The 25,822-nt window shown below is 45.3% G+C and overlaps 1 protein-coding gene and 1 non-coding gene across 37 annotated transcripts in view; one reads left to right on the forward strand and one right to left on the reverse strand.

Moving 5' to 3' along the window:
• Zmynd8 (zinc finger MYND-type containing 8) overlaps positions 1-25,822 on the reverse strand; it is a 105,189-nt gene that overhangs the window by 34,792 nt on the left and 44,575 nt on the right. For 33 of the 36 annotated variants that reach the window (XM_074074947.1, XM_074074929.1, XM_074074921.1 and 30 more), the window contains 7 exons: positions 24,248-24,340; positions 23,106-23,193; positions 20,475-20,530; positions 18,334-18,411; positions 17,259-17,374; positions 12,146-12,627; positions 771-914 (listed from right to left, as the gene is read on the reverse strand). In XM_074074947.1, the coding sequence (XP_073931048.1) occupies positions 771-914; positions 12,146-12,627; positions 17,259-17,374; positions 18,334-18,411; positions 20,475-20,530; positions 23,106-23,193; positions 24,248-24,340 (1,057 nt within the window). The remainder of the gene's footprint in view (positions 1-770; positions 915-12,145; positions 12,628-17,258; positions 17,375-18,333; positions 18,412-20,474; positions 20,531-23,105; positions 23,194-24,247; positions 24,341-25,822) is intronic. The other 3 variants (XM_074074942.1, XM_074074931.1, XM_074074944.1) reach the window with 1 other exon arrangement.
• Positions 9,569-9,673, forward strand: LOC141423566 (U6 spliceosomal RNA). The gene has a single exon (XR_012448411.1). It is a non-coding gene; the product is annotated as a U6 spliceosomal RNA (small nuclear RNA).

The raw sequence follows: 25,822 nt of genomic DNA on the forward strand, positions 1-25,822 counted from the left end.
ACCTCCTCCACGGGGCCCTCCTTCACCCTTCCAGCTCAGTGATCCACTACCTCTGGCTCCAACCTGCCCACCCCTCTCATCCTAGCCACACAACTTTATGTTCAAGCCACCCATTGGGGTGAACTGCCTTGCTTCTGACCTTGACTGGTGCCCCTCCCTCTCTGAAACCTAAGCTGTGAGACCCAGGTCCTTAGCTGACTTCTCAGCACCCTATCTTTGTGCCTGCATCAATAAGAGATGCTCAATAAAGATCAGAACTCACAGTGGTATGGTGCAATTAACTGAAAGCCTCATACTTGGTTGTTTAGCATGTCTGGAGCCAGTTTCTGGCCTAACATAGTGTTTTTAAAACAACCAGCAGAAACTCAATGGGTTAGACATTAATACAAGGGATGAAAAGCAGTACCTTAAAAAACTAGAAGAGAATGAAAGCAACAGTATCCCAAGCACAGTGTGCAGAGGAAAGATAATATTGACTCATGAAACTCATCTGTCACATGAGTGACAGACATATTGGAGACCTGGGTACTAGGAGTCAAGGGCAAATAAGCTTGTTAACAATGGCTGAGGTGCTTCAAGATAAAATAACTGCATGCCAATGAGACCCAGAAAATCCCGAACCAGTTCCTTCTTCGTGATGTCCCCACTTCCATCCTCTATACCTTTTACATTTTCTAAACAAAGAGTTCAAGATTGGAGAACCACACCAAAAGACATTACACCTTGCACAAATAGTCCCAGCAAAGACACTTCCAAAAATGCCAACTGACCCAAGTTAAGATTCAGGATGCTCCCAGTGGTGGAGGTTTTGTCCGTTTTTGTCATGATGGGCACTGACGGTGCTTGGGGAGAGAAAGGTTTTGGGCTATCTGACAGACTCCCCGCTTGTCCAGTCTTCATGGAGGCCGGTGAAGCTGAAAAAAGTATGCCACTGTTAGAAGCCAGCTTTATAAACCAGTAAACAAGTCAAATTCACAGGTGTGGAACTGGGGAGGGGAGAGAAGGTGTGAAGTGGACTTCATTTCAGCATTGTGGAGGGGGTGGGCTAGGGAGAGCCAACCGTTTATCTCCAGCAAAGGGCTTTACCCAATGTTAAACCATTAAAGCCACAAGGAAGTCAGCCTCCCAGCTTTTCTGTTAAACACAAAACTCTAAGACAAATCGTCTAAGCTGCCACTGAAATTGGTTTGGCCCATTCTCAGGCGTAAATCTCAAAATAAACAGTGATTGAACCAGCCCCTTGCACTCACGCTTGCATGTGGCATGGCCAAGGGTGGCTCACACATGGCCTACACCTGCTGGTGACCAACCCAGCCACAGGGGAGGTCTCAAAGGCTCTAAGGTTACAGGAAGCTAAACTCAGCACCAGATGGAGTGTGGAGACATTGGTAAATTACCCCTCCTTATTGTGTTTCAAACTTCTACAGGATGACAGAGAACAGTCCCTATGTCAGAGGCTTTTAAACTTACCTTTAAACGACCCACTACCTGCTTGTCCTGACTTCACTGGGTGGGACGAGGAGGATGGAGACCAGAGCATTTGTTTTATAAAAATGAGCACTCAGGGGCCAAGAGCCTCAGAAGGACCCTTCAAATCCTGCCCTGGCCCTGTCCTGCCCTGGTCCCGGCAGGGTTGGGACTGCCCTGCCTCACGCTCCCCAGGCCCTTTTAAAACCAGCTGGGTCTGGGGCCTGGCAAACAATGAAATGACCACCTTGTCTACGGTGAGTGAGAAACATGGATGTTCGGGTGATCTGGTCCTAACAGGAAGCAGTGGGCAGCAAAGGGAATAGGAATCTAGTCACTCAGGGACCTTGAAAGCACTCCATGCCTCAGCTTCCTCACTTCCAAATGGGGCTGCCCTGCACTGGCAGTGAGTTAGACCTGCACCAGTGCAGATGCCAGCAGACACAAGCCTGTCTTGGCCCCAGGGCTAGGATGCTACGTTCCTTTTAATGTAATACTGTGGCAAAAACTAGACGAAGAGGGCCTGGACTCAAGAAGGGTCAGGAGGCAGATGCTGGGGGTTCAAATCCCAGCCATGGCAGCCAGAAGGAGGGGCTCCAATCGTGTGATGACACAGGCACCCCCCTGCCCCACACACACACCCACAGGTTATTGTGACCGGTGTCCTGCGTGTGGGAAGTGCCACAGTGCTGCTGGCTATTCGTGTAGCTTATTTTCCACTTTCCAAGGTTAAGGGTAACCTTGAAGGCTTTGGAGTCACCATCTGAACCAGAGGTTTTCAGCCATAAAATAAGCCACTGCTCCCACCTTGCAATGTGTGCAGGCAATTTTGATTGCTGTGATAGAGGAGAGGGGCGACTACTGCCAAGTGAGCAAGGACACTGATAAATGCCCTAAATTCACAGGACAACCCCCATAAATGGCACAAATGTCACCAGTGCTGAGAAACCTACACAGGAAGCAGACCTGGGAACCCTTCATCTTCTCTAGAAAAGGCAGGGAGAGGGGTTAGACTAGCTAACCCAGGCCCACTAGGGCTTAGCAAGTACACAAAAACATTAGAAACTGTTTTGACAATTAAATCTTAAAAAACACTAAATTTAACCTGTTCTACTGTAGGAATTAGCAGACAGCCTGCACAGAACCCGGCGTGCAAGATCCCTCCACCTGGGGGCTGTTTCAGTTATTATCACCACCACTGCCAATGGGTACTGCTATTATATTATTGCCACCATGGGTATTGGGACAAATAGAACTAGAATACTTGTTACATGAGTAACACTAGTAAATACGGTGTCTTTTGCGAAATATTACCAATGACATCTTTTCTGTGAGGATTTCCCAAATCCTTCATGTCAAACCTGCTTCCAGAAGAGAACTGGTAGCTAAAATCATGCAATGTACTCCCCGTGATGACTAAAGACCAGGGCTTTTCTAACTGCACTCTCTTAAGCAAACTAGCAAAACTACCAGGAGGCCCACTGCACTCTCGAAAGCACTGCTTGGGAACAGAGAACAGAGGGTGCACCCGAGCTGTGAAGTGCAGCAGGAAGGAAAACAAGAAAATACTCAAAGCTGCCGCTGCACATAGAACCCACCCAAGTGAGCCCCGTTTCCCCACTCAAGGGGTCAAGGAAAAGGTGAGGTGTCTAGGAGAGTGGTCCCTACTTGTGCTCCTGCAGGGGACTTCAGCAAGAACCTAAGTAGAGTCTTAATTGTGTGAGCTAGGCACGTGCTCTACCACTGAGCCACCTCTTCACCTCCTAGCTGCTGCTCAGAATCTGCTGGGGCTCTTTCAAATTTCATCAATGAGGCACAGTGGCTCATGCCTGTAATCTTAGTTACTCAGGAGACAGAGACCAGGAGGATTGAGGTTTGAGGCCAGTCCAAGCAAATAGTGCAAGACCCTATCTCAAAGATACCTGACACTAAAAGGGGCTGGCAGAATGACTCAAGTGGTAGAGGGCCTGCCTAGCAAGTGTGAGGTCCCAAGTTCAAACCCCAGTACTACCAAAAAAAAAAAAAAAAAGAAAAAGAAAAAAAGCCTGTTTTAAATTACAAACATTTTTCAAACATTTTTTTAGACATAACACTCAGATATGTCAAGAACAAGGGTGGATGAAGACACTGGTTTCTGTGGAAAGGAGCAGTCCCCATCCCCCACAAGGTATCGGGATGCAAAGCTTCATGGAATCAGTTAAGAGAGTGGCCTTAGGATCACCTGGCCACCCACAGGCCCCACCTGCATCTCCCTGAGAGACAGCTCCCAGGCCCACCCCCCAGTGAGACTGTCCTCCTAGTATCTGTCAACGCTATGACCACCCACCGGATAGTTCAAGGTTGAACACCTCAACTCCTGGCGTGTACTCTGCCTCAATTTACCCAACTCTTCCTCAAGGCCTCTGCACTCCACTTCCAAGACATATCCCAAATCCCTGTGCTCACTACTGCCTCCACTGCTACCACCCTGTCCTTCTCAACTGCAGAGGGTAGGGGGTTCTTAGGGGATGAAGAAAGTCTCAGCACTCCTTTACCTAGAAAGCACAGATGGACTCGCAGTACATAAGCCGATGTGCAATACAGAGCGGCATCCATAATTCGAAAATCCGAAAATGTTCCAAAATGTGAACTTTTTCTTTTCTGGTGCTGGACATGAAACCCAGGGTCTGTGTTCTACCACTGGGCTACACCACCACTCCTACTTGACTCTTACAGTTGTAAGGGGTACATGAAACACAAACGAATTAAGTGTTTAGGTTTGAGTCGCATCTGCAAGAGATCTCATACATATGCAAGTATTATGCAAATCACTTCTGGTCCCAAGCATATCAAATAAGGGATACTCATCAAATCTCACGGGAGGGCACGCCTCCACTCATACCCATAAGGACTCGAAGACAGGTTAGTCAACTCCTCACAACAAATGTTCACTGAAACAAGGTGAGTGTCCAATAGACGGACAGATCGACACAATGGGATGTACTGAGTCATGAAAGGGAATGGTGCTTTCATCTTTGTTGCGATCCTGGAAGCCATCAAGCTAAGTGAAAGAAGCCAGACATGAGCGTTCCAACACAAGAGTCACGCAGCGTGATCCCACGCAAATGACAAGGCCAAGGGGTGATTTGCACAAAGGAGTGTGGACTGCCAGGGGCGGTGATGGGGTGGAAGGTGGTAAGCAACCACCTAGCAGGTGGTAGGTTTTGTTCTAGAGTGATGGAACTGTCACAGAACTACAAAAAGGTGGTGGCTGCGTGGCATGACACCAGGCTCTTTAAAATGGTGAATTTGATTGGTACTGGAGATAGAAGCTGGGGCCTCGGCGTGTTAAGCAAGGGCTCTCCATTACTTCAGCCAGGCCCCTACTCCACTTTGTTTTATATTTTTGTTCTTGAGATACAGTCTTGCTGATTTTGACCAGGCTGTCCAACTGGCAATTCTCTTGCCCCTGCCTCCCCAGTAGCTGAGAGGACAGATGTGAACAGTTATTTTTACGTTACATGAATTTCACCTCTGAAAGAAAAACTCATAGAACGATTAGGGAAAGGTGTCCAATGGCTCCTTGGGGGGAATGCTGGGAAATCAACAGGGAAGCCCTGGGCCTGCCCATTATGTCCCACTGAACCCCTGCCAGCACTTCCCAGGTCCACCACCTGTCGCAGCACCCCACTCCCAGACTGGCTTCCACACAGTAGCCAGGAACAGCTCTCAAACACAGAAGAGAGTACACACATATATGTCGTCTTCCAGAGGTGTCCTGGCCCCCACAATAAGATTTGGGTTACTCTCTGACTTCATATCTGACCTTTCCTGTCTGCTCTGGACTCTCCAGCCACACCAACCTTCAAGCTGGGATCAAGACTGTTGCTACCTCAAGCCTTTTATACCCAACTTCTCCAGGGAGGCTCCACACCCATGCAAGGTGGCATCGGCTCCTCTTCCACCTATTCGGGTCTCAGCTCAAACATCGGTTCCTCAGAGCTCTCCCTTGTGGCACACCTAACAAAGTCAAGGTGACTCCTGTTTACTGACCCCCTCTGGCCATGAGAATGTCAGCTCCATGACATCAGAATCCTTGGGGCTGCCAGGCGTTTGTGTCACCACCTGATATATGCCAGGCACTTAGTCCATTTACTGAATGAGAAAGCATGTGAAATGATTCATTAAAGAACAAGGTCTCCATTTCTCTTCTCAATACTGTAATTGTAACGAACAATGAACGTGGTAACAACCAACAAAAACTGACTAAACTCTTTTCCATACCAACTTAAACAATCTCCTCCATATTATGCAGCTACTATATAACGTGTGCTAAGAGTATGACTAGCAGACCAAAGATAGAAACAGAAAAACATGACAGCCAATAACGTGAAGAGATCACTGAGCGCAACAAAAACCATCCATCCATCCATACATACATACATCCTTAACCCTTTCCACGTGCATGGTAAACTTACTCCAAAAACTAACGCCCAGTGAGGCTGAGGATAGGGAAAGGAGAAACACAAAGTATAAAAGGGAGAACACCTAGGTGTTACTGATAACTAAAAAGCTTTAAAAACTAAAGTTTACAAATCCACAGACCCCCAAGTTTCCGTGCTGGGAACTCTGGGAAAGCAGGCAGAGATGCTGCAGGATACAGTGTACACACAAGAGTCATCACAGAGAAAGAACTGGAAGGAACGCATGTCTGTGTACTCAAGACCAGCTAAGTGAATCATGGAATGGATCCTTAAAAGGAACGGAGCAGAGCTGCTCCACAAAAAGAGAAGGGGAAAAGCAGGTGTGTCCAGAACACTCCTGCATATAACTACTTTTAAAAGCGTGTGCACCTCTTTCCTCAAGTGAAGATGTATCTGTTTTCTTCTAGAAGTATGCTCCATAAAAAGTTAACAGCACTAAATTTTGGAGAAAAACTAGGACCTCATAGCATAGCAGTAATCAGGCTTTTCTCTTTTATATCTATAACTGCTATAATGTTGTTTTTTGTTCATTTTTACCAAGTGCATTCATTACTCCTAACTTGCAAAAAAAAAAAGAAAATCAAGTAGAGGTATTTAGATTACTGTGCTTTTGTTCTACCTAGAACATTCTGCCACTTTGCTCTTCTTAAAATTACTTTTATTCTGGTTTTTTGGGACGCGAACATCTTTGGTTTTTTGGGGTTTTTTTGGCGGTACTGGAGATTGAACTCAGGGCCTACACCTTAAGCCACTCCACCAGCCCTTTTTTGTGTATGCAATGGGTATCTTTGAAGTAGGGTCTCTCTAACTATTTGCCTAGGCTGGCTTTGAACCTCAATCTTCTTGCTCGCTGCCTCCTAAGTAGCTAGGATTATAGGCATGAGCCACCGGTGCCCAGCTAGGAGTGAACATCTTTAAGAGAGGTACAAAAATATATTTAATGTGAAAAAGTGTAAATGAAGGGAAAGGAATTCCTGTAGTTTTGATTCCTCCAGTGAGGTTTGCAAAGCAGGCACTCTATTGCTTGAGCCATACCTCTAGTCCATTCTGTTGTGGTTATTTTGGAGATGGGGTCTTGTGAATTATTTGCCCAAGTCTGGCCTTGAACTACAATCCTCCTGATCTCAGTCTCCAAAGGTAGCTAGGATTACAAGTGTGAGCCACCAGCACCCAGCTTCCTATGGGGCTATCTACAGGGACACATAAAATGTAATGTTTCCAAAAGTGCCTAGTACATTGGGAGTTAGTGTTAACGAGGACATAGCACATTGAAATATGCAGACACAATGACAGAGGAAATTGTCAAAGATTCAAAGAAGCAGCTCAGTACAATCTCGTTCCATAATATAGAATAGCAAAAAAGTTATGAGCCAGGCATGGTGGTACATGCGTGTAATTCAAGCACTCAGGAGGCTCAGGCAGGAGGATCAAGTTTGAGGCCAACCTGGGTAGACACTGTCTCAAAAAACAATCAAAGTTATTACTGTTACCATTATCAACATGATTATCTACAATGAAAAATCTGAAGGTACACCCAACCCTAACAGTCACCTCTAAGAGTGGAATTATGTGCTATTTGTTTTAGAATATTAAATTTTAAAAGGAGTAATTAATGCTCAGGAAAAAATCATACAAAATTCTATATAAATACAGAAGAGCTTCAAAGATGAACATTACACCATTAGAGTTATGACACCAGTGCAAAATTCTAAACCAGGAGACATTAAATCTCTAGTTTTTGTAGGATCTAGAAGAGGTAATTCTGCTCCCAAGGGGACACTTGGCATTTCTATCAGCCACAGTGTGTGTGATGGGGGCTGCTGGCATTCAGTGGGCAGAGGCCAGGGACGCCACTCAACATCAACAGTGCCCAGGGCAGCCCCACAACAGAGAACCTCCCAGCCCAGACATCAATAGCGCTGGGTGGAGACCCACTGCTTTAAATCACTCAGGCATTTGCAAAAGCAGAAAGACATTTGGAAATGTTCATTTCATTAAACTTTGAAATGGGTGCCAATCCTTTTATAAAACCATACATCTTGCCCAAAGGAAGAAATAATTGGCTTTGAAGTCAAATAATTTAATCAGATCTTACATTTTGATGTTCAATTCACCAAGTGTGGGCTAAAGCACATTGTTATCTACATTTACAAAATTTTAGCCTGTGCTAAGTGCTATACCAAGAGCACATGAACCAGGAGGCCAGGAATTCAATCAGAAAAAAGTACTCCTTCCTTCCCACACCGCTCAGCAGTGGGGGGATAGAGAGGCAACGGTTTGAACTTAATTTCCTCAACTTATTAAAGCTGAAAAGGTGCTCCAAGGACCATACTCTGCACAATGCTGAGCAGCGCTGCGTATGGATGAACCACACAGCAGAGCACTTCCCAGACGGCCTAGGATAGTCTAAGAGATGATGGAGAAGAGCTGTTTTGCAGAGTGACTTACTAATATGGAGACCTCAGAAAACAAGCTTACAATGCCAGGTGCAGTCTCAGCTGCTGGGGAGGCCAGGGCAACATAGCAACACCCTGCCTCAAAAAATAGCAAACAAGCTCAAGCTCAAAAAACTCTGCAGTCTACTCCAGGTATCGCCAACAGGCGATGAACTAAGCAGTTCACAGATGCATTTGATGTGGGATAGAGAATTTTTTTTAACTGAGGCCGCACATGGTTGGCACACACCTATTATGTCTGTACTTGGGAGGCTGAGGCAGGAGGTAGCAAGTTTAAGCCTGGGCTATATAGTAAGACTTGTCTCCAAAAAAAAGAAAGAAATTAATTTTTTGAGCCAATATAAAAAAGCTGAGGTATTTGAGGGTTCTTCTGAGATATCAGTACCTGGACATACTGAGCCCTCATTCCCACTTAGCAAGGACCAGCTAGAGGAAAAGGTTTCAATCTCTCTCACTAGCTCAGCATTTTGAGAGTTACAGGTCATTACCCATTAGTGAGTTCCCAGCAGCTCTTTTATAGTAAGATGCAAAGGAACAGAAAGCTAGTTTGCATCCTGTATCACAAGAGGAGTACCATCTGGGGAAGAGTTGGTCAGGTGTGTGCACACAGGCACACATCTGTAACAGATCGTGACAAGGAAATGCTGTTCTGCCTTTCTCCCCACACCCTATCACTGGCCAGCCTCACTCAATTCCATTCCTGCTTGGCCCCTTTGGAACTCAGTAGTATGGCATGTAATTACCCGAGGCCAGGCACAGTGGCTCTCACCTGTAATCCCAGCTACTCAGAAGACAGATCAGGAGGATCACAATTTGAGGCCAGTGGAAGGGTGGGGTGGGGAATTAGTAAGACCCTATGTCAATCAATAAAGCTGGGTGTTGGTGGTGTGCACCTGTCAACATAGCTAAGTGGGAGGCTTAAACACGAAGATGGTAGTCCAGGCCAGCCCAGGCAAAAACTAAGACCCTACCTGAAAAATAACTAAAGGAAAAAGGGTGTGAGTTGGCTCAAATGGTAAAGCATCTGAATTCAAATCCCAGTACTGTTCCCCTTCAAATGGCCCCAAAACAACATCTTCTAGGGAACAACCATAAGAGATGGGATTATTAGTGATGCCAGTTTTCGTAACGAACAATAATTTATGGTGAAAGTATTGACTTCACAGTAAAAAGGAGCACATGGCTCACTTCGGCAGCACATATACTAAAATTGGAGCGATACAGAGAAGATTAGCGTGGCCCCTGCACAAGGATGACACACAAATTCGTGAAACGTTCCCTATTTTAAAAAATAAATAAAATAAAATAAAAAGGAGCACATGAAAAAGCTTACCCTTCTCCCTAATGGGGGCCCCACAGTGGAAGTCAAACACCAAAGGCTCATGAGCTTGGAAGGGGGCAAAAGCCAGGCCCAGGATGTCATCCTAACACATATTAGATCCTGGAAGCAAATATTGCTGAAGCATCCATTCTGGCCAGGTCACATAACAGAGAAAGCAGGAGAATCACTGGGAAGGTAGAGCACTTTGGCATCAAGACGGTAGGATTCCAGCATGCTGTGAGCTTCCAGCTTAGCAAAGTGTTTCTTAAGATAGCTAAATCCAGTCCTAAAGATGACAGGCACAGGACCGAGCTCTCCAGTCCCCAAACAAAAGGCGGCTTTCTAACCAATCGTAGAAGGTTTATGTAGTAACTTATTTCAACTTGTAGGTTCATGCTGCCAGTCACAAAATTTCCACTGCTGAAAACTCCTTACAGGGCTGTTGGAACCTATGACATGACAACTTTTTTTTTTTTTTTTTACACAATTTTGGATAAAGCACAGTTTGTGGCAATTGTATGATACTTCATCATGGGGCTGTTTAATACAGACCCGCTCCTCCTTCCATCAGAAGCTAACATCACTACAAACAGCAGAGGGCAGTAGGGTGCAGTGGAAAGAAAACAGGATTTAGGACCCGGCTGTAGGGACTTGGGCAACCCCATCTCACGCTCTGCCTACCTCTGTAAAACAGAGAAGTGACTAGAGTTCTTTGGTCACGCATGGTCCATGATAGTGGTTGACAAACTTGGGCCCACAGGTCAAAGCTACACCACCTGTTCCTGTGTGGCCAGCAAGCTAAGCTAATGGTTGGGGGAGGAGAGGGCTAGAGCTGCAAAAAAAGGCCTCAAAGGCCTAAAATGTTTACAAATCAGATTAAAATGATCCTGAGTGTTGCCCCTCTTCTTGCACTATGTGACTGACTAACTCATGACTATCAAAATGTCCCCAGTACATGTTGGGGTAAAGGGGTTATATTTTCAGACAGGGACCTTGAAGTATACTGATATAGGGAATCCACTAACTTCTCACCTAAAAATAAGTCACTCAAAGGTGAAGGAACTGTGTCATGAAGTCGGTTGTCCTTTTGTCCCTCCTGAGGAGGTTGATGGAAAGTTAAACGCAAATGCAAGTTCACATGTAAACTGTTTCTTTGAGATGCAGTGCAGGAGAACCAATGGTGGTTTACACACCAACATGTTTTATTTACTGTACCAGTTAGATACTGATTTCACGCGAAGTAAGAAAGAAACTGGGAATGTGGCTCAAGTGGTAGAGTGCCTGCTTAGCAAGTGCGAGACCCCTGGGTTCAGTCCCCAGAACTGCCAAAAAAATTTGTAAAAAAAAATAAAAACACAACCAGCACTCCCCTACACCCCTTCACTGCCCCGTGAGACCTACACCTTGAGACACTCCACCTTAATGGGTTTTTTTTCCCAGATAGGGTCTCACAAACTGTTTGCCTGGGCTGGTTTTACACTACATCCTCCTGATCATACAGGCGTGAGCACAGGCGCTCAAAAACAAGCTAAGTTGCTGGTTTAATATTTAAGTACATAACAAAATATGGTAAAAAGGTCCATCGATGAAAGTTCAGGCAGTGGGTTTGTTTTGTGAACTTCTTTTACATGGAATCATTTCATGGAATAAAAGTAAGGCTGGGCTTTTAAGGACCTGGGTCAGAAACAAAGGGGCAAGGGGGAAGATTTTTCTGAAACTGTGTCAACACAGCTAGGCCAACCCTAAAACAAAGCTGCACAGCTCAACCGTGAACCTGGAGGACCACAGAGCCCCAAGTCAGAACTGCAGCTGTTATCATGAAGAACCAAAAGCCACAGGACCGAGGGCATAGTGTCTGCTCCTCCCCTGAAGTCATGTACAGCAGAAATGGGGTAGCACTGAGTTCACAGCAGTTCACTAAGACTGCCACCCATGGATTTATCTTCAGAACTTGGGAGTCTCTTGAAGCCCTGAGCGGGGAAGAGGGAGGAGAAAGAGAGAGAGAAAACAGGGAGGGAGAGGGAGACTGATGATTTGACCTGTACGTATGCTTTATTCATTCTAGAAAACATCCTAAGATATTTTGATCTGACACTTAACAATTGGAAATTTTACTTCAAATTTAAAAAAAAAAAAACATTATTTTTAAGACAAGAGTCTCACTATACAGCCCAGGCTGGCCTTGAACTCTCAATCTTCCTGCCTCAACCCCTAGAGTGCTGGGACACTTCTAGGAATGACAAATGATCTGCAGCTGGCCTTTTGTGAACACTCTTCCCATCTTTCTGTCCCTAACAGGAAGAATTCCACCTAGCTGCTCATTTAACAGGGGCAAAGCCCCCTGCAGGTCCCTTTCACTTCCACGGTGCTCGCCTGCTTCGACAGTAACCACCCATGGTTCAAGCTGCTCCTGACCCCCTCTCCCACCCAGAGCTGACCTGTGCTCTTATCAAGGAAATCCATGGACTCCTCACTGGCGCTGAAGTGGCTGGATGTGGCCTTCTTCTCTGAGTCCTGCTCCACATCAGAGCCCGTGTGCACAGAAGAGTTTGTGCTCATGGGTGAGCGAGGCATATCCGATAAGGAAATCCTGCGGCCTGTGCCCCCACTCAGCATGGGCTTGCTCATGAGGATCTTGGGGGAGGCCGTCATGTCAAAATTGAGCTTGACCTTTTCCTGCTTATCTATCTTGGCAGTGCCAGCACTGGGGTTGGTGGGATCCAGCAGCATTTGGTACTGGCTATTGGGTGTGTAGGGTGTCCTGAATGGAGAGTAATTAAAAACCCCAAACTTCCTGCGGATGTTGTCCACATACACCTCCATCTCTTGCATGGCGCTGTTGAAGATGCTCTTGGTCTTTTTCACAGAAAAGGGAATTTCTTTGGACATGAGGTAGCAATTATTTATCGGAACCCAGGCCCTAGGAGGGCAAAAGAGAAAGAGAGCTCAAGTCAACTTTAGTAATTTCCAAGATTGTTGTTCTTTCACTCTTAATGCAAACCAAATTAGCCAGGCATGTTTGCCAACATTCTTAAGTGCATACTCCTTTTAAATAAAGGACTTGGTTTGAATGGTTAATTAACGATCCTCTTTAACAGACACGCTCTGCCATAAGGACAACAAAACTGCGTGAAGATATTAAAAGATTCTGCCGACTTAGTCATTTTAATCCATTAAAAACACAGTAAATCCCTTTGGTTTTCAGCTGGTGGAGAATCAGGAAAGAGTCACTGCACCTCCACTGTATGTTATTCCCAGATATCTCCTCACTGCACACGGATAGAGTGTTCTTTGACCTAAACAGGACTGGAGGTAAACTTTGCAAAACTCTATTCCTAGGAGGCAGTACACATTTTTGTTTATTTTTGTTTTGTTTTTGAGACAGGGTCTCACTACTCAGCCCTGGCTGGCCTCAAACTCCAGATCCTCCTGCCTCGGCCTGCTGAGTGTGAGGGTTACAAGTGTGTCCCCCACCCCCTGCAGATGCTTGTTTCTGAACTTGAGATAGTTTGCAAAAGTAGACTTTACCCTGAAGAGTTTGTGCCCTCCACCTCCCTACCCAGTCTTCCCATGCTTATAAGAGAAGTAGAGACAAGGAGGTTCTTCTTTGATGTGGCCTCATTTTCAGAGGAAACAACCCTGAAGAAATAAGGCTCATGCATGGAGAACTCAGCCCACAGGCTGACTATGACTGAACATCCCTAAAACATCTAGCTGCTCTCAGAGTGCTGGAATTACCAGCTTCTCCTATGGCCCAGAGCCACCCTTGTGCTGAGACCTGAGGCCCCCATTGCCAGCCCTGAGGAGGAAGGAGGGGGAAGAATGCGAACAAACTCTTAATCCTGGGAAGAGCAGAGATCCTGGCTAGACAGGGCTAAACAGGACGATCTGAGAAGGAGCCAGGGTCCCCAGGGCTGTCCCGGTCAGAGACATCTCAAGCCAGCCTCAGGAAAACGGAGGATGGTCCCAATCTGGAGGACAGTCAAAAGAAGCCAATACGATGGACTCGAGCCAGTGCCCGGCCCAACCACGGGCTTCTCAGCCAGTGGTCACAGTCTTCTGACCTGGGCTCCCCAGGCTTTTGTCTGACTTCAAGACTGTAACTGCTTCCTCGAAGGTTCTCAAGTGCCTTGAAGGGGACCTTGGCAGGAAAGTGTTTCTTCTCCTAAGAGCAAGCCCAGGAAATACTTGAAGGAAAATTAGATTTGCTTTACCATACAATGCCTCGGGGAGGGACAGGTCACAAGACGTCCCACAGCAGCAGGCCTCAGACGTCCAGTGCTGGAGTCAGACAATCTCAGTTCTAACCGGCCTGGCTGTGTCCCAGCTGAGTGCCCCCGATGGGGCATTGGCTTATTTGGGCCTTAGTTTTCTGGTAAAACTGAGACAAAAGCGGCTTTTGCAAAAGAGCATGTAAAACATTTTCTGTGTATGTTGTAGAGATTTGATTGATGGCAGCTTTCTTCTTGAAGCTCTTAAGCATTTAATAAAATAGTTCCTGTATTTTTACATTAACTGTGCATATGTGTCTAAAATTTTTTTTTAAATCTCTTTTAAAGGACAAAAATGTATGACTGTTCAGAACATGGCTTGAATTGTGCAAGCACCTCCCCAGGCTTAATCTAACATGGATTAACTTGACAACCAGCTCATGGATTCCTGGGACAGTTTTTATCCTGCTGTCCTGACCCAGTTGGCTTACCCAAGTTCAGGCTGACGCTTTGGCTCCACCTCCTGCCACCCACCCCAAGTGAGCTCCCTGAGAAAGGACAGCACACTGCACCTTGATCCTCGCCCACCTCCCTCAGTCTCCACCCTGCGTCTCCAGCCATTGTGCTCCTGGGTCTTAGCAGAGCCTCCTCTGCTTTAAGACTCTGGGGAAGAAGGGCAGTCACCCAGAACCAAGACCTCCTCCGGGGAGGCCTTCACCGAACAACACATGCTAAACTTCTCCAAGGTTCTGTCACCACACCACTGTGCACTGTCTTTAGCAACCCTTCGATGGGACTCCTTACCCCAAGTGAAACCCACAGGGTGGCACAGTCCCCTCCAGAGAACAGAGAACAGGACAGATTCTAAGAGGTCTTAGGAAATGCTCATAAACAAACACAGAGCCCTTCTGCCAGCTCCCAGCCAGAGCCAAGTGCTAAGCTTGGAGGTATGTTTGTTTTTCACAGTACTGAGGATTGAACCCAGGGCCTTCCACAAATGAGGCAAGTTCTCTACTACTTAAGCTGTGCCCCTAGCTCTTTTGTTTGTATTTTAAGACAGTCTCAAGTTACATTTTGCCTTGCTGGCCTCAAACTCTCAATCCTCTTGTTTCCACTGGAATTACAGGCATGCTCCCCCATGCCCTGCCTGGCTAAATGGTTTCGGGAAAGAGCCTCTACATACAGCAATGCTCATGCCTGCCCTTCCTACTACCTAGGCCATCTTTGATGGTTGACCGGCAGGTAAGGAATAAGAGGTGTCTACAGGGTGGTCACAGCAAAGGGAGCGATTCATCAACCCTGAGGGTCTGGATGCATTTGCTGCATGGGGCACTTGGCTTTGTGCCTGCCCCCCAATGATGTCCTACTATCTATACCCACACAATGCTACCCACAGAGAAAGAATCCTAAACCATCAAGATGGTTTACACTTACTGCGCTGATGAAGAGGCAGATGGTGTAGAAACTTCCAATTAAAAACTCTGCCCACCTCCTTGATCCTATCTCCCACATCCTCTCCTTCCTAAACCCAGTTCAAGACACACAGTTTGCCACCATTCCCTGCACACTCGTCCTGGGCCCATCCTGCCTGAGCCTCGACCCAGAAGTGGATTTGCTGGAAGTGGAAGACAGTACCTGCCTACTAACTGCCCAGCACCTACACAGCCTGGGCAGGCACCACATGGGTATTTCTTTAAATGGAGAAATACATGGACTTCAGAGTTGTCAAATCAAAGTGTGATCTGGAAGTCAGCTTTATTCATGGATTTACTACACTCGCTTTTGACCAAGCTGGGCCCCAAAAATGATGATTATTTTTCAAATCAAAAGAAATTTCAAAAACAAAAGAATTTTGAATTCATGCACATACACTTCACAGCTCAGCCGATGCGCAGAAGCTCTCAGTGAGCCCCACATTATCGTCAGCTGTGCCTAAACCATGTACGATCTACTGAGTGCTTCCCTGCCATTAATGTTGTGACACTCTGACTCTCAAAAAGCAGATGGTGCCCAAAAAAACAAGGTAAAAGTTATGCTGATGGTCCTCCCGACCCAAAAAGAGCACGTGACTTGTTAAAATGAATTGAAAAAGTGAAAATTTTTGGATCTGCTGAAAGGCAGCATATTTTTAGTGGAAGTTGGGCAGTACCTGAAGCACTGGATAAGAGGAGCACGGAGTAAGATCTAGTTTCTGACAGTTATTTTTATGGCAGTATCATAGCCTACTCCATGCAGTTTCAAGTTATGGATGTTCAGACCTACTGTGCACACAGAATAGGGAAATTTGAGTACTTTAGAGTCCTGAACTCATTTGCTGTTTTTCCTCAATGGCAGCCTCCTTGGAGCCATAGAGCCGTGGCTAAGAGGGTCTCCTGGACTTCCCACAGACCCCAGTACCACCTCGGCTCATTTGCACTGTGTCTGCAGACAAGGCACTGCGAGGACGCCCAGAAGTTACTCTACAACTCACACTTTTCATCTGCAGGACCTCGAGCACATTTAACAAAGAGAGTGTTATTTAAAAACGTAAGCTGTACTTTCTATTTATTCTGTGTGGGTATATAATTTTAGTTTACATATTTAAACAGTTTCCCCTAGAGCTCACACACTCCAACTGCTCAGGGGGGCTTTGGAAAAGCCCTTGCCTCACTTAATCAAAGCGTAACTTGCTAAGAGGGAGCTGGGATGTTAACTGCTGCTCATCCCCGTCCACCTGTGGTTCTCAGGCATGCAGGGGCTCAGCTCTACAGGGAAGTGCTATTAACTGCAGTAATTCACTGTGCCATGTGCATGTGCATAGGGAAAGGGGAGGGCAGAGGCTCGCATCTGTCAAAACAGCATTCCCTTATAATTTCCCATTTTAACTACAGAGAAAAGGGAACAGGAGGGGAACTACTCCACACAGTGCTGAGAGAGTCATTTACAGGCAATCCAGGAAAACACTTCTGATCCCTGAAAGCATTATTTTGAAAAGCAATTTGCAGAGGTTTAATTTACTCCAGAAAATTCCAAAAAGAAAAAGAACAGCAGCACTTAAAATAGCCACAAAACTCATTCCAACTCTGGTTTCTTCGACAGAATTACTAAAGCAAGATCATTTTCTAATATACATGAAAATTTGAAGCCCACACATTACTAGGCTTACTTAGCACAGCATAGAAAATATTTTATGACTACAAGACCCATGATAGGTATCATAGCCATGCCAGGTACTAAAAGGAGCAATTTACTTTTTAAAAAATTACAGTAAGAGCCATCCCCTCCACCCCTTATCTGATCCAATGAAAGTATGAAAGGTTCAGCAGAAGCAACAAGTTCAAAGATGGTTTTGAACTCCCACCTGTCATGTTGTCCAAAGAAACGGGCATCGACCTGCCCATCCTTATCTCTCAGAGCTTTGGCAGGCCAGAATGGAAAACCCTTCAGCTTTGCCCAGACCAATGGATGTGGATTGCTCTAGAAGAAAAACAAAATCCAGAATTTGCACACATTTAGCAGCAAGATACACAGTGGAGTGTGGTATCTGAGGCTAAGGCAGGGAGCTAGGAATGCAACGAGAACAATTTCAAGCAGGGCTCACCAAATGGTGTGAATTCCCTAGGCAGTGTGTGGCCATGACTCCTGGGCAAAGTTGGGGAGAGACTTAAATAGTGAGATAGAGAAGAATTGAATGCTAACACAACAAGGCTTCGATCCCCACTTTTCTGTGCCCTATGGAGATGTCACAACCACACTCTCTTAAGTTTGAACTAAATGTACATAGCACGTAAGGAATGGCATGAGCTCCCTTGACACCTTAGGGGGCTCCACAGAGCTTTGAAAACTCAGGTGTTTCTCTCCAAGGCAAGAAGAGACCTGAGGTATGTTTGGATTCTCCCCTTGCTCTCTCCAACCCTCTGCCCAGTCTTGCTCTCTCCAACCCTCTGCCCTCACTCCTTCATACAGTCACTCCAGCCCACACCAGTGCACTGCTCTCTGCAAAACACCAGGTCCTGGATTCAATGCCCAACTAGGATGGCTTTCCATGAACCATGGTCTCAAGACACTATAACACTCTTCCAGAAAAACCTTTCCAAACTTCTTAAAACAGACCCATAAACTTATAAATGACACAGCCACTCAAAACTCATCTGGCTTTAGCATGTTCTGTGACATCCCACCTCTCCTGGGCTCATTTGACATGGCATCTTAACAGTTTGCTCTAGCTGATCAACCCAGTAACAGACGCTAGCTCTGTCATGTGACCGTTCTGCCCAAGAGTTTATCCCACCTGAATTACATCCACTTGGCCATATCTTTATCAGTTAAAAAAAAAACAAACATAATTTTAAAACTTTTATCTCATAAGCCCCCTGTATTGGGGCAGCCATCAAAAGCACAGAGTTCAGAAAATGAAATAAGTAAATCCAACTTACACAAGGCTCACAAAACCAGTTGTCTCGTTTTTGGCAAGCAGCTAGATAACATTCTGGACAGACTTCAATTTCATTCATCTGTAAAGCAAAAATACATTAGAATATGTCACCCTGCAGGCCTCACAGCTGGCGGCCCTCAGTAAGCACTTGCTGAATTTTCTTTCTTTAAGTGTCTGTACTTCTATTTGGAAGACTGATTTTTCTTTTTCTTTCCTTCAGGGTCTCACAATATAGCCAAGGCTGGCCTTTAATTTCTGATCCTCCTGCCTTAGCCTCCTGGGATTACAGGTATGTATCACCACGCTGGGCTTACTTGATGGTTTTGAAGAATAAGATTAACTTAAAAAAGCTGGACACTGATGGCTCACGCCTGTAACTCTAGCTACTCAGGAGGCAGAGATCAGAAGATCGTGGTTTGAAGCCAGCCCGAGAAAATGGTTCACAAGACCCTAGCTTGAAAAAAAAAAACACATCACAAAAAAGAGCTAGTGGAGTGGCTCAAGGTACAGGCCCTGAGTTCAAACCCCAGAACCACAAAAAAAAAAATTAACTAAAAAAGTCCCACAGTGGGAAGACCTTGGAGATGCATCCAACCATTACCCATTCCCAAAGTTCCCCCTCATCTAAGCCACCACCACTCTCTAAACCAAGTCAACAGCTGACTCCCCAAGGCATCCCAGCCTCCAGTCTTGCCCACAAAGCACCAGAGCCACCTTTTATAAACAGCACTCTGAGCTTGGCCTTCTCCTGCTAAAAGCTCTCAGTGACTTCCAATCATACAAGTAGTTCTGCCCAACAGGTTCACCCCGTTCCCAACCCTGAGGACCATTTGTCAGCATCTGCAGACATTTTCGGTTGTTACAACCAGGGGGCTGCTACAGGGATCTAGGATGTACACTACAGTCCCCATGAGAAACTAACAGTAAACCCTAAACATCTGGTAAGTTCCTTCAAGGCCATGTGCAAGCTGGTCCAGACCCACCTCTCTGAGCTCATCGTTGGAGCTTTGCTCCCCAACCCTTCCAGCCATTCTGGCCCCACCACAAGCCACATTCAATTCCTATGCCGTACTGTCCAGAGCTATTATTTCATCCCACAGTACCCTACTCTATTTCCACAAGTGACAATCAGAAAACTCAACAACATAGTTAGTCACTGTCCTTTTCCCTTTTAAAATAGTACATGCCCCTAGAGGAAGGAAAGACTTAGAACCAGTGGCTGGAGGCTCCTTGATCTGAATTTGGACAGCACCATTTTTAGCTCAGTGACTCCCCCAGGTCTCCTCCACTTTCTCAGTAGGGCAGGGCTGATGGCAGCACCTACCACGCAGGTAAACATAGAAACTAAATGAGAAAAATGACATGAGAACCTACACAAGTTAACACTTACCAAAGATTCAAAGCATGCTGGGAGCATTCTAAGTGTTCCATAGGATCAACTCACTCCTCGCAGGCCTGCTGTTACCCCCACTTTATGTTACAATGGCAGAAAAAGAGGCCAAAGTCTAGCCTCCAATTTGCAATGATCCTTTTGCCCCTGCCTCCCAAGTGCTGGGTGGGAATATAGGCTTTCTTTACGAATGATGGAGGGAAGGAAGGAATAAAGAAGGAAGAAAGCACACAGGCAGGTCAAACGCTATCATGCCTCCTTTTTATTCATACAATAGGGATTTAATGAAGAAAGCCTCCTTCCCACCATTTTTTTTGCCATCTTGTCCCACAAACACCAGAGCCTCACAGCTCACTAGCCCAACAAGCTCACTGATGACACATACTCCAGGCCATCCCACATTCCTCAAAACCCAAACTTCCTCTGTAAGAAGACCAAAAAGCCACTGACTCCATGCTCCTGTTGTGAGGCCGTGATAAAAAACGATGGGCTCTATCCAGGTAACCAAGAAAACTCAGGATGCTGGGTGCTTGGCCATGACATCAGAGTGAAAGCTAAAACTGAACTACAGCTGAGGTTAAGGGTCTCTTACAACCAGGGTCCCCTCTTTGCTGCTTTCACTGCTTGAACAGTGGGGGTGCTGTCTGTGCTTCAACAAATCCCAAAATCCCCACAGCCACCCACTCAGACACTGCAAGTGGACCGGTCAGCTCCCCACACCTCCACCAGGACAGCGGGCGGGAACCACATACCTCATGCTCACAGATTTTGATGACTACTTTTGCTATCTGCGTCAATTTGTGATTTCCTAGAGGGATAAGAAAATAGGATTAACTCTAGGGAAATACTGTAACACCCCACCTCAGGCCTACGCTTCTGTTAACAACCTTAACTTATTCTCCTCCCCAGTTCAGTGCTTAAAGACTAAAACCCACAAGTGTTAATACTGGTTCAAATTATTGACTTTACTCATCGACATCCAGCTGAAGTTGACACCTCCACATCTCCTCTCTGAAACGAAGCGAGTGGTGTGGGTTCCCTACAGATCATGGGTGAATACGTGAAAAACGCGTTGGCTTTCTACAGGCTCCGATTAGTAGAAAGAAGCCTTAACCCAGACCAAGAGCCAAGAAGAGAAGGGGGTGTCACCGAGTAGCTCTGGTGTACCTGGTCTTCCCACAGCCTCCTCAGGAAGCCATAACCACAAACAGGTAAGGATGCTCACATTTCATTAAGGACTAACATCAAGGTCGGGACTCTGTGCCTCCATGAGAACTCAGCTAATGCAGTGAGCACCGGGCCCCAGGCCTAAAGCTTAACTCCTTTATCTTCAAAATTGTGAAGTTGGCAAGAATAGTTTACACACACACAATACCTAGATTTCTGGCTTGCCTTGAAAACACCTTAGATCTGGAACTCCACAACCAACAAGACATAGGCACCACCAACAGAGGGCCTCTCTAGACCAGGAGTCCCCTGTCCTCCATAATCCACAGCACGGCCAGTAGCCCTCCTGGCCTGAGCTAGGGTTTTCCTTCCACCTAATCCTCTTCATCTGTTTCTAGGATGTGATAATGTGTCATCCTATACATGTGAACTTATAATCTTTCCAGAAATTCTCAGTCTCTAGTGCCTCTGAGCCCTTCTCCCTTCCCCGCCTCTGAGGACTCAATAATGCAGTATGTGTGCTTAAAGCAGATCCGCACAAACTCACACAGTTTTTCTTAAACATTGGCTAAGGTCTATACTAGGGAAGAAGACACTATGCCTGCCCTTGGGGGTTATAATCCTAGTGAGGAACTCAATCAAGTAAAAGCAGCATCATTCAGAAAGTATGATAAACGCTCCCTGGCTGGGCCGTGAGAGAAGGCCTCTCAGAGGACTGAGAGACTCAGAATAAAGTTTTCCTTTAGTAGCCATCAAAGTGAAGAGAGCAAGGGAGTGAGTATGATAGCAGGAAGCACTGAGAACAAGATGCCTGGGAACCAGAACAGGGTGACCAGGATGCTAAAAGATTTACCTGGCTGGAAGGTACACAGAGAAGGCTGCAGGGAAAGATGGGACAGGAGAAAAGAGACCAGAAAGGTGAAATGGAAGTTCTCTTCCATTATCCTCAAAAATACAGCTGGCAAAACTACCCCAAATACAAAGAACTCCTGTAACTCAATGATAAAAAAATACATATACATATATATTATTTTTTATATATTTTATATATATACATACCTATATGTATAGATAGATATATCTATGCCCAGTTTTTGAAATGAGCACAAAGACTAGGATATTTTACCCCTTCTGAAAAAGTAAATTATTAATTACATGAAAAGATAATACCAAAGTCATTGGAGAAAGACAAATTAAAACCACGGTACCATTTTGTACCTTCAAGAATAGTGAAAATCAAAAACACAGGAAACACCAAGTGTTGACAAGGATATAGAGCAACTAGGACTTCACGAACCCATTGGGGAGGGTAAGACGACAACCACTTTGCAAAAACAGTAGGGTACACTAGCCAAGTGGCTCAAGTGGTAGAGCGCCTGCCTAGCAAGCATGAAGTATGAGTTCAAACCCCAGTGCCATGAGAAAAAAAAAGAAAAACCATTAGGCAAAACGTCTTATCAAGTTGAAGATAAACCTATTGATGGTCCAGCACCACTTCTAGGTGTTTATCCAAGAGAAACAAAAATATTATGTCCACAAAAAGTGTACAAAAAGTTCCCAACAGTCCAAAGGTGAAAATAACCTAAATATTCATGAGCTTCAAGGTGAATGGTCAACTGTGGTATGCTGAAAAAATAAAAAGCATTCAGCAATTAAAAAAAAACAAAAAATACTCATACACAGCAACACGGATGAATCCCAGTGATGTGAGTGTGTGAAACCGCCAGACACACAAGAGGATGCTCTCTAGGACAGGTAAAAACTCCATTCCCAGAAAAGCAGAATAGTTCCTTTTAGAGAACTGAGTGAACTGGGCAGGGTCAGGTGAGACTGCACCAAGCCAGACCTTCTTTGGTGCTATGGCTACGATCGGTCAAAGTCACTGGACGTACATGTTACAATAAAGACTTGTAGAGCTAGGAACGTAGCTCAAGGGTAGAGCACTGATTCCACAATAAATGCCTGAATGACAAACAAAATAAGAACTTTCAAAATGACCGCAAGGGACAGTGGCACCACACAGCATGGAGACACTATAGATGTCAGCTCGTGCCTAATGCAGGTGGTCATAGTCTCCTTTCACATGGTAGCAATCTCTGTCCAGGTATCTCAGGCGTGGCTGGTACGTGAGAGCAGAGCCTGGTTTTTAATAAAGGGCAGGGGACGAGCAGCACACACAGCAAGCTCCCTTCCTTCAGAACCGCTCAGCCACTCACCCCCGTTATAAATGATGCAGTTGTGCAAAATCCACTTGGCGTCAGCCAGGAAGGCTTCCGTGCAGCCATACATTTTCTTTTTAGCGTTCTAGGGAGAGAAGCCACGAGCATAATCACCAGTGAGTTGACAGAAGCCCCAGTCAGTAACACCTGAATCCTCGTGTAACCTTCTTGGCAGTCACTGGCCAAATTAATTAATGGTCTATTCGTTTCCCAAGATGCTATTGCTTTTGAGATCTATAACCCGATAAAAATACACCCGTCAAATATATCACAGTGACTCGAAACTTCTCATCTGAAGCTGCTACATTTATCAAGCAGCTCCTCCCAGTGACATGTATTTGCATATTATGTATTAATAGGTCCCAGAGTGTCACATCCTTTATGGAAAGCCAGTGAAGTACTTATGATTGTCTTCACTTTGCACAAGAGGAAACTGAGGCACTGTAATATTCAGGAGCCTATTCCAAGTATGAAGCAAAGGTTATAACCATATCTTTTTGGAATGCTTTCCTCCCTCCCCTCGCCACCCTCTACACCATAACCATGTGTAATTATCAAAAAGACTGGGATGTACTGTTTGGGGGGCTATCCATGCACACAACGTGGAATACTGTTTCCTCTTCCTGCCTGCTTCTCGCTCCCCACACTTTGCGGCTAACAGTTTGCAATCAGAGCTGGGATGAGATACACAAAGTATAATTTCCAGCACATAATTTTAACATGAACTTTCAAAAACACCTTCAGGCAGTAAAGAAAGAGCGCTATGAGTGGAGTAAGTCAAGTCTGAGGAGCCACATCTTAATTTGCTCTTCTTCCCTCCTGCTGCGCCCATTAGCACCTCCAAAAGAACCAGGCAAGCATGACTCCAATCAATCAATAATCAACCTGCTAATTCTCAGAAGCATTCAGGTAAAAAGCCAGAATCGCTCACTGAATTACAGTCAGTGGGTCTCAACGTTTCACTGCAGTCCTTGGAAGAATGTTACAGAGGAAGGAAGTGGAAGGTGGAGAGCTCTTCTAGGCACATAAAAAGGGAGCACACAAATGCATGTGAGCAATCTAACTGGAGACAGGCATGGGAAGTGAGGGAGGACCCTTAGCCATCTCCACAACTATGAGGCTCTTTCATGGACGCCAACCTTTTCCAATGTGCAAAGGTCCATCGGGTGGAAGATATATTCTGCGTAGTCAGGATGCTGCTCCAATGGAACGGGCTTCTGGAATGCATCTGTCTGCAAAACAGAAGATACATGCACAGGCACGGCCCTGTCACTGCTGTGGGAGGCTGAGATCTGATACCAACAAAAGGATTCCAAAAAACGAAAATGCAATTCTAAAGATACCCAGAAAGGATGACCTTGGAAGCTCCCAATTGGTCCACCCTCTAATTCTGGCCTGTTACTGAATATCCTAGGCCCAGTTGAAGTTGGTTTTGTTACTTGTTTGGGTTTTAGCATATACTCAAGTAACAGAACCTGTCCTCATCCATTAAGGTTGACAATGACAACACCATAGTCCTTGACTCTAAAAGAGGTTAGTCTACACCTCACAGAGGCCCAGAAGCAAAACTGAATCGAAGGTGAAATGTGGCTGTAACTGAAGACCCATATAAAGGTTCCTGAATGCCAGCAAGTGTTTTCCATATGGGAGAAAAATCTAGACAGTGAGATTTGGCTCTTCCTTTGAGAAGCCAAACTGCCTTCAACACAGGGACCGTTGAGTTTTTTGGCTTTTGGGTGTTTATTTTTTTTAATTTTAATCCATTTTCTTAACCCCTACTTGAACCAGCTAAAGACTTGTGTTTGTTTGTTATGGATAGGTGGTACTTACTTAGAAACTTTAAAAATCTAGGACTAGAGACATGGCTTAAGTGGTAGAGCTCCTGCCTAGCAAGCAAGAGGTAGCAAGTTCAAACCCCAGTGCCACCAAAACATCAAGAAGATAAATTTTTAAAAAAATTAAAATCTAGAAGATTTAATTACATATTAAGTTATACTCAAGCAAGGCATCTAATCAGGTAACCATTTGCGCGTGAGCCTTCTTTAATGCAGAATAAAAGTTAGTGCACTGCTGGGGGCTGTGGCTCAGCAGTACAGCACTGCCTAGCACATGTGAGGCCCTCAGTTTGGTCCTTAAAAAAAAAAAAGAAAAAGTTTCAACAAAAGACAGATTCTGCTGAGTGATCTCTGCTCTGTTCTGAATACTATGCATGAGAAATCAACACCTTCTATAACTTTTCTTTTTGGTTTGTAATTCTACAGAGTTGGGCTGAGGATGTAGCTCAATGGTACAGCACCTGCCCAGCATAAACCAAAAGGCCCAGGGTTCAATCAAAAGAAGAAAAAAGAAAACGAAAAAGCTCTAATTCTACAAAGTTCACAAGCCCACACAACTCATTTCTTTCGTAAAGTCTTTAGCATATATATATATATTTGTGTGTGTGTGATACTGGGGCTTGAACTCAGGGCCTACACCTTGAGCCACTCCACCAGTCCTTTTCTGTGATGGGTTTTTTTAAGATAAGGTCTCACGAACTATTTGCCCAAGCTGGCTTCAAACCTCAATCCTCCTATCTCTGCCTCTTGAGTAGCTAGGATTACAGGCGTGAGCCACCAGTGCCCAGCCAGCAGATATAATTTAGCCTAAGAGAAGCAGGAAGTAATTCCCTGACACAGTCAACATTTAAAAAAAAACAAAACAAAAAAAAAAAAACA

Source organism: Castor canadensis, chromosome 5, assembly GCF_047511655.1.
Source record: "Castor canadensis chromosome 5, mCasCan1.hap1v2, whole genome shotgun sequence".
Lineage (NCBI taxonomy): Eukaryota > Metazoa > Chordata > Mammalia > Rodentia > Castoridae > Castor > Castor canadensis.